Genomic DNA, 9,740 nt, shown 5'->3' on the forward strand with positions numbered 1-9,740 from the left:
TCTGGCCAGCTGCGGCCTGAGATCACGGGCAGGCGGCTTCTCTGGTCGGCTGCAGACTGGGATCACGGGCAGGCGGCTTCTTCGTCTCCCAGGCCGCAGCCAGCCTCAGGCACCGGAGCCAGACTTCTCTGTCTCCCCTGACTTCTGCGTCTCCAATAGGCCTGGAGCAGCCAAAGCCGGGATGCTTGCATGGTAGCTGTGGCTGCAATGCAAGTATCCCGGCTCTGGCCTCTGCCATCTTTGTTGGGTTAATGTGCATATCTCTGGATCAGTTGGTGGGCGTGACTGGTGGGCATGACTGGTGGGCGTGGCTGGTGGGCATGGCTTGGGTGTAGCGAAGGTATGGTCAATTTGCATGTTTGTCTATTTTTAAATGACCGGTATGTGTCATATGTACCAGCCGGTCGGTCGGATGGACAGTTGGTTACTTAGCCTTTTATATATATAGATAAGCCATTGGAATTACCAATTACCAAAAGGCACCTGCTAGTAAGATGGTCCTGGAAAGTAATACAGAACAGCACCCTTTGTACCTAGCTTTTGTACCACCAGAAATCTCCTTTTTACGACTTCATTCTGGCAATTTTTTGGCCAGTTACATAACAATTTTCAAAGGCAAAAGACCATACAATATATGATTTTTATAATAAGAATAGTTGTTATTGAATTTCTTTTAAAGAGAAATCTTTGACCTGGCTGGGTCAGATGGTTGGAGTGTCTTCCCATTAACTAAAGGGTTGTGGGTTTGGTTCCCAATCAGGGCGCATGTGCAGGTTTTGGGTTTGATCCCATGTCTTGGGGACTGTCTGGGAGGCAACCAATGGATGTTTCTCTCTCACATCTATGTTTCTTCCTCTCTCCCTTCTTCTCTAAAATCAACTTAAAAAGTAGAGAAATCTTCAATGTCTGAAAAACTATAATGAAAACTCAGAACTAAAATTATTTTAAAATAATTCATATACAGCAACAATGTCCAAAAAGTTGAGAAGGAATGCAAAGAACACATAATGAGGGGGGGGAGGAAAAGGAGGGGGGAGAAAGTGCCCATTCTGCTCTAAGAAGCAATGGAAAATATTTAAGAAATTTCCTTATGTCTAAGAAGTCCATTTTCCCCAATATCAAAGTAAACATTAAAGCATTTAAACTATAGTGTATAGAAATAGATACTTTAAATTTTCTAAATAAGAGTTCTAAAGCTCAAAAGAGATTGTCAATTGTGAGGTTAACTAGAACTTTTTAAAAGTTTAAGAGAGACATTTCCTTTTTATCCAAAAATGAAAACAAAATTAAACAAATGTAATATCCTCTAGTAATAAAAATAATCAAAAGGGAAATGAAAAATACTAAGGATCATAAATTAAGCATAGGCTAAAAAATATCCTCATCAGGTTAAAACCTTTCACTTATTTTTAAGAGGAAATACTAAACTTGCCAGAATAGGGAATATATTTCAATAGTCCTTGTTGCGGTAGATGAGAAACTCATTATGTCAATACCCCCGAGTCTCCCTTAAAAGGAAAGAACTTAGCTGGGATTGGAGCAGGAGCGGTGATTCTTCTCCAGTCCTTGCAGATGAGGGGCTCATCATGTCACAGCCCTCATTCCTCCTTAAGATAAGATGGCATGGGCATATTGAACATCAGTAAGGTTAGCACAGCTGCCAGATTTTTTTATGGCCACCCTGCACAGGTTTTTGTTTTCACAATATCTGGAAATGGCCTAGGGGGAGACATGAGACAGAACACAGGTACATTCAAAAGAAAGGAGCTGCAGCCTTCACAGAGAAAGCATCACTGATAGCCACACATTCCCACTTCCTTATATGGATTATAGTAATTGCCTCTTCGGAGAGCTGGCGTATACACTGCTTGGTCCTTGGGATCCTACTTCATGCTCATTTACTAAGGTAAGTCACTTCGGGACTGTGATTAGATTACCAGAGCAAAGGGGAACTTAGAATTTACAGTTTGGATTTTCTCAACAATGTCAAAGTTGTGACAAGGTCCTAACAACAATATCATCTGTTGCCTGCACATTTGGTTCCATAAACATAATAAACTTACACTTGGACAAAGTCATTGTTGACTCAGCTATTTAAATTTTAGCCAATCTTCATTAGTTAGCAATTGCTCTAGGCAAATTTTAATGAGGCAGGCATGGGCTGTACTTGATTGAAAGGTAGGAAAGTGCTAATGATCGAAGCACTATAAAGGTACTATTTCAGTTGCACATTAATTAAGGTAGAAACACGTCTTATTCTAAAGGAGCATCAAAGTACCACAGAAAGTGTCCAATTTAAAAGTGTCCATTTCCGTTGAGAATAATTTTGTTGTATATTCACCAAAAGCCATAAGCCATAATTACTTTGTTCAATGTACTTTACCATCTCCATTAAAAAACCTATATACTTTCTACAGCAAGTGTTTGAAGCACATATTCTATAATCTTAGTATAAGTCTCTCAGGTTAGATTTGTTAACAAACTAAAGGTACTAAACTGTGATATATACAGAAAAGACATGAATTTGCAAACTGAGTTAAGAGTGATAAGTAGAATATGGTTGTAGATATGATTAATGATACAATTGTAGGAAATTCTTCATGTATGGTTATAAAATAGAATACAGTTTCAAAAAAATTCTGAATCATGGTCACAGAGATCATTTTTGTATAATGTGGGATTCTTAAATAAACCAGAAGAGATACCACTAATATGATGTGAAAGAGTTCATAAGTCTTCTTCAATGTGCTAGTTTAAAAAGCTTTTCATTTTCCTAGTTACTACATAATAAGATTTATCCACAGATATTGGTTTTGGTGTCTGGCAGCAAACCCCACTTTGGATTCTCACAGCCTTACCTCTAGGTTCAGTGCTCTTTCTTTTCCAAGAGGAGCAAATGCAATAGGCAATCCGTGGTCACTTGCTAAGGACCGAAGGTCAAAATAGTATTTGGCATAGACACTGAGCGAAACATAAAGACTAAACTGTAGTAGATAAAAGTATTGTCTTTCCAGTTCACTTCTGGGCAAGAAGGAAAACACAAAATTAATACAGGACAATTTTAGTCAACCTGGCTATCTTCAAAATTATCATTCTAAACTACTAGGTTGACTCTGCGTTTTGTTTTGAAACAAATAAAGGCTACCCAGCTGGATTAGTACACTAATGTTCAAACAAACATAGACAAGGTACAGCTATTTGTCGTCCCTCTTGCATCCAGCTCTTTGAATTTTGGACAAGGGGAGGAGGTTACGTCTCTTGTGCTCAACTGCTGCTGACTATAGAGGCTTATTCATCAGAGTCCCATTAGTGCAGCTGTAGGTTCGTGCTCCTTGCTCACTCACAGGGCCCCACTCTAGTGTTCAGATGGAAGGAATGATGTACTGTTCCTTAGCCCTGAAAAACTTGCAGACATTTTCACCAGGCCCATAACAGGAAGGGGATTAGTAAAGTAGAGATGTGCCTACAAAAGGATTGGGCACATCATCACAGTAACAAAACAATTCATTGAGAGCCACCAATATCTCTGAGGGAAAAACTCTTGGAAAATTATGAACACCTAATAAGGAAATGGAGGAAGATACAAAAAAATGAGAGCATACACCATGCCCATGGATAGGAAAAATTAACATCTTTAAAATGTCATACCACCCAAAATAAAATTCCTATTAAGATACCAATGGCAGCTTTTACAGAAGTAGAACAAATGATCCAAATTTTTATATGGAATCACCAAAGGCCCTAAATAGTCACAGCAATCCAGAGAAAGACAAAGTTGGAGGTATCACACTACCTGCTATCAAACTATACTGCAAAGTTATAGTAATCAAAACACCAAGGTACTGGCATAAAAAAAAACATATAGACCAATGGAACAGAATAGAAAGCCTATAGATAAATTGACTATGTGATCAATTAATATTTGACAAAGGAGGACAGATCATTCAATGAGTAAAGACAATCTATTCAATAAATGGTGTAGGGCCCTAACCGGTTTGGTTCAGTGGATAGAGTGTCGGCATGCGGATTCAAGGGTCCAAGGTTCAATTCCGGCCAAGGGCATGTACCTTGGTTGTGGGCATATACCCAGTAGGGAGTGTGCAGGAGGCAGCTGATTGATGTTTCTTTCTCATCAATGTTTCTAACTCTCTAACCCTTTCCCTTCCTCTCTGTAAAAAAAAAAAACAATAAAATATATATATAAAAATAAATGGTGTAGGGTAAATTGGACAGATACAAACAAAAAATGAAACTAGACCACCTTCTTCCACCATATACAAACATAAACTCAAAATGGATTATCAACTTAAATTCAAACCATAAAACTCCTAGAAGTAAACATAGGCAGTGAAATCTAGGACACTTCTCTTAATAATATTTTTTTGTTGATATATCACCTGCAGCATGTGAAACAAAAGAAAAAATAAACAAATGGGACTGTATCAAACTAAAATATTTTAGCACAGCAAAGGAAAACATCAACAAAATAAAAAGACAACCTACTAATGGGAAAACATATTTGACAATGATATATCTCATAATAGTCAAAATTTATTTAAAAAGTATACAACTCAACACCAAAATACAAACAACCCAATTAAAAAGTGGACAGAGGACCTGAACAGACACTTCTCTAAAGACTCCATACAGATGGCTGATAGACATATGAAAAGACGCTTAGTATATTTAGTCCTCAGAGAGATGCAAATTAAAACCACAATGAGATATCCTTACACCTGTCAAAATGGCGATCATCAATAAAATTTTTAAAAAGCTTGATTTGACCAAAATATGGAGAAAAGGGAACTCTTGTCACTTTTGGTGGGAATGTAGATTGGTGCAGCCACAGTGGAAAACAGTATGGAGTTGTTTTTTTTAAGTAATTAAAAAATGGAACTTCCTTATGATTCAGAGATTCCACTTCTGGGTATATATGCAAAGAACCCAAGACACGAATTCCAAAGAATATATGTACCTTATGTTCACTGCAGTATTGTTTACAATCCCCATGCTATGGAAGCAACTCAAGTGCCCATCAACTAATGAGTGGATAAAAAAAGTGGTGGAATATTATTCGGACATAAAAAAGAATGAAATCTTGCCATTTGTGAGAGCATGGATGGACCTAGAGGGTAGTATGTTAGTGAAATAAGTCAGTCAGAGAAATACGAATACCATATGATTTCACTTATATGTGGAATCCAAAGCCAATATAAATGAGCAAACAAAACAGAAGCAGACTCATAGATACAGGAAACATTTTGATGGTTATCAGAGAGGGAGGAGTTTGGGGGGCTGGGTGAAAAAAGGTGAGGAAATTGAGAAGTACAGATTGGCAGTTATAAAACACTCATGGAAATATAAAGTAAACCCTGGGAAATATAGTCATTAATACTGTAATAACTAGGTATGGTGTCAGGTCAGTACTAAAAATATTGTGGAAAACACCTTGCAAAGCATGATTTTCTAACCATTATGCTGAACACCTGGGACTAATACAAAATAATATTAAATGTAAAGTTTTATTGACAAGAATAATAAAAATAAGTAAATTTTATAAAGGAGAAAAAAAAGACCAGAACAGGTAGGCAGCCCTAAAAATCCAAAAAGATATTTAAAGTATGGTTGCTTGTGCATCTGAACTTGTACAATGTTTGCCAATAACCACCAGAGAAATACATTTCAAATTATCACACAGATTATTAGAATAATTACACCTGGAAACCTACTAATTAATGAGAAAGAATATGATATGTTATAGCAAATGTGAATAGAAAAATGTATGTAATTTTGTTGTTGTTGTTAATCCTCACCTGGGGATATTTTAATATTGATTTTTAGAGAGTGGAAAGGAGGAAAGGAGGGAGGGAGAGGGAGAGGGAGAGGGAGCAAGATGAGAGGGAGAGGGAGAAGGATGAGAGGGAGAGGGAGAGAGAGAGAGAGAGAGAGAGAGAGAAACATCAATTATTTGCCTCCTATTCCCTCCCTATCATGCCCCTACTGGAATTGAGCCTACAACCCAGGTATGTGCCCTTAACTGGAATTGAACCTGGGACCATTCAGTCTGTGCTGACGCTATACCCACTGAGCCAAACAAGCTCGGGCAAAATATATGTAATTTTATGCATAGTTCAGTTCTCTGCACACTCTAAACTTTAAAAACATTTCTTAATCTGTAAACTTTATGGGGGCATATAAAGTAATAAAAAATGGTTAGAAAGTTCACCAAAACATTGCAAACTCACAAGTCCTTGACTGTAATGCCCTTGCAGATTTGACAGAATATCGAATTTGATATATCCAGATCGTGCCAATACTTGAAAGCCAGAACAATGGCGCCGAAAACAATTCGTTTCCAGTTAGTTGGGCAAATGTCGATTTCAGCATATGTTAAAAGTCTTTCTATGTAAACCTGCAAAAGTAAAACACCGGTCTTTGATTCTAGCTCAGTTTAAGTGCTGTAATAATAACTATTAAGAATGACAGGTTTCGTCAGTTTCGACATGCCTTTTATTTTTAGGTTCTGGCCATGAGACTAGTTGGCCAGCCAAAGCCAGAGGCCAAGTCACGGTTGCAAATCAGATACTTCTGTTGCCTATTTTCCCATGTGGAATTTCCAGCCCAATTTTTGGTCACAGGGATGAATGGACAAGTTAGCAAAGGACTTCCTGAAGAAATGTTACTTTCCCACTTGCAAAGGGCAGCCCATCCAGGCCCAGTGCAGACACTAGACTGCCCACCATGTGCACTGTTTCATACCTAGCTGGTAGTTAGTGGTGATTTTACATAATCCTTGAATATGTAAATCCCTGCCAATACTGAGCACATTTGTACCTTCTCTACACAGTAACTAGTCCCTTTGTGGCCCAAGCTGAAGCTAAAGCTTGGTTGTCAAGTCAGCCCCCCAGTGGCTGCTGTGCGGTGCCGCAGGACAGGTAGTGTGAACAGGTGTGTCTGAATCAGGTGTTTACAACTCAAGTATTCTTGAACTTAGTGCCTTTGTAAGAAACACACATGCACACCAAGGACAGTTCTTTTATATCCCCTTAGCCTCACATCTCCATCACGATTCTGTGAAATCCATCTCTGTCTTACACAACCTGAAGCTTGGTCAGTTCTGTTGGTTTCAGGTGGTAGCAGAGCTGCCAGTCTCTGTCTCCCTGGTTCTCCTCTAACCCTGCATAGCTGGTGAGATCTCATGATTTCTTCACATGTATTATATGTCTATTCTACAAAGAACTGGGTGAAGTTAACAGCTAAGCAAAGATTATAGAGGCAAGCTGTGATTTGTTTTTACCTCAAGGGTTCTTTGAAGAAGAGTCTGTATATCATACAACAAAGAGAAAAAAGTCCCATTTTAAATAGTATGTTTACTGTCTGAGGTTATCAGATTGACAGCTCACATTTGCCAAAGCTCTTCAAACCCAACTGTATTTTAAAAAATAAACGGTTATTAAATATTATGTGTTCTTAGTGAAAATTTGCACCAATCCCCAAAAGCTCAATGCTCTCAGATATCGTATCTTTACAAGGTTCAACTGTCTGCCTGATGGGAATAATTAGAGACAAATACAACATTGGAAATCACTCAACTTCCTGCAATCTTTACTGTGGACTTGGTATGTGCCATTAATCATTCATTTATACCACTTGCCCTCCTGTGTCACTAGAATTGAGATTTCTCTTCTCACTGAAACTCTTCTAGCAGTGAAATCGATCCCATCCCACTTCTGAAGAACACCTCCCACAATTACATCTTTTTTAACACTTCCCTGTGGCCCAGAGATTCTCCCCAATATGAATGTATTTATGTGGTACCCATCCCACCCCCCCCACAACCCCTAGGCTGCCTCCTCTCTGTTAGCTCACAGTGAATGCCCTGAAGCTGCTGCTCATCTCCCACTCTCTCCTTCACCCACTGTAGTCTGCCCCTGGCGACTGAAACTACTACTGCTAAGGTCATCTGTGCGTTTGCACATACAAACCAGAGCTCTTCACCCCAGCTCCCCACTCCCCACCCATTCCATAATGCAGTGATGGCGAACCTATGACACGCATGTCAGAGGTGACATGGGAACTCATTTTTTTGGTTGATTTTTCTTTGTTAAATGGCATTTAAATATATAAAATAAATATCAAAAATATAAATCTTTGTTTTACTATGGTTGCAAATATCAAAAAATTTCTATATGTGACACGGCACCAGAGTTAAGTTAGGGTTTTTCAAAATGCTGACACGCCGAGCTCAAAAGGTTCGCCATCACGGTGCTGTCCTCTCCTCTGTTTTTACTCTTTTTACTTATGCTCTCCCCTCTGTCTGAAGTGCCATGTCCCCTGCATGTCACCAGACTGACTCTTGCTCCTTTAAAAAGACTCAGCTCAGCCCCTACCCTCATTCCATCCCAACTTCTCACCCAAGTCACTGTTATTGACCCTGACTTCTTAGCTTCTATTCAGGCTCAGAGCTACAGTCATTCTCCCCAAAGCAGCCAGGATAGCCTTTTTAATCAAGAGCACTTCCCCACCCTGCTCATCTCTGCCAAAGGGTTTCCACCAAACAAATAAAAATGTCACTTCTTCCCATGGCCTGCAAGCTGCAAGGCCCAATCAGGTAGCACTTGCCCTTCTAGGTCCTCATGCCCTACATTCTCTCCCTCATTCCACACTCTGACCACACTGGCCATACCTCACTCTTACTCAAATACCAAGTATAAGTTCCCGTCTCAGAGGATGGCACTTGTTCCCTCTGCACATAACGCCAGAGCTCCTCATCTTCCTCAGTTCAGTCAGGCCAGGGTCAGTTGTCATCTCTTACAGAGGCTCTTGTTGATCACCTCTCTAAAGTAGCAAGCCCCTCTCAGCATGATATCACGTCACCCTGCTGTACCTTTGTGATATTTACTACTACCTGAGATATTCACCTTTTAACAACACTCAGTTAAAGAAATATTTATCTCTTCCTCACTAGGACAGAAGCTCCATAAAAGCAAACACTTTATTCAACCATGTCTCTCCTCTATCCTCTGCACTTAGATCTGTAAGGACTCAGCTCTGAAGGAGAAATCATCAGGCATAGCTTAGGGTGCTATCAAAAACAGGGAGAAACAATAAAATAGAAGGAAGATGAGCGAGGTTCCAGAAAGAGAGTGAGTTCAAAGTGCTCAATGCTGCCAAGAAGTTGCTCCTTCCATAAATATCCACTAAATACCTGCTCTTGTTACTCTTCTAGCTTCTCAAAGTGCTCAATGCTTCCAAGAAGTTGCTCATTCCATGAATAGCCACTGAATACCTGCTCTTGTCACTCTTCTATCTTCCATGCACTTTTTATCCACACGCTTTCTCGGCATTGGAATAGCTAATGCTAATCCCCTGCCTCCAGTCAGATTCATGCTCTGATTCCATATATTCACACATTCCCTAGAGATGCCCCCTCTGTCCCACAGGTGCATCGAGCTTAATGTGTCTGCAAAGGACCCACCCTCTTCTACCCCAGATGCTCTCCTTGCTGAGTTCCCTAGCTCTTCAGGTAGGAGCACCACTCCCGCCTTTCCCCAGCTGCGCTCAGCACTCCAGATGGCTGGCAGCTCCATGGAAAGGCCTGTGTCTAATCCAGTGCCCACTGAGGGGTCTCTATTCGGAAGCACAGGCTGCCTCTCCAAATTCTGACTGAACACTGAAGGAGGAGGCACTGCACTAAGTACTCTTCCCTCAGACCAAGCAGGAGACTTTCCCCTTTAGGA

General features: G+C 39.9%; 1 protein-coding gene across 1 annotated transcript in view; it reads right to left on the reverse strand.

Annotated features, from left to right (window-relative positions):
• Positions 1–1,608: 1,608 nt before the first annotated feature.
• Positions 1,609–9,740, reverse strand: part of LOC102239626 (cyclin-Y-like protein 1) — a 40,111-nt gene continuing 31,979 nt past the window's right edge. The window contains exons 7-9 of the mRNA XM_014547532.1: positions 6,246–6,412; positions 2,859–3,021; positions 1,609–1,719 (exon numbers count right to left, since the gene is read on the reverse strand). Coding sequence (XP_014403018.1) covers positions 1,609–1,719; positions 2,859–3,021; positions 6,246–6,412 — 441 coding nt within the window. The remainder of the gene's footprint in view (positions 1,720–2,858; positions 3,022–6,245; positions 6,413–9,740) is intronic.

The sequence above is a fragment of the Myotis brandtii genome, unplaced genomic scaffold, assembly GCF_000412655.1.
Source record: "Myotis brandtii unplaced genomic scaffold, ASM41265v1 scaffold479, whole genome shotgun sequence".
Taxonomy (NCBI): domain Eukaryota; kingdom Metazoa; phylum Chordata; class Mammalia; order Chiroptera; family Vespertilionidae; genus Myotis; species Myotis brandtii.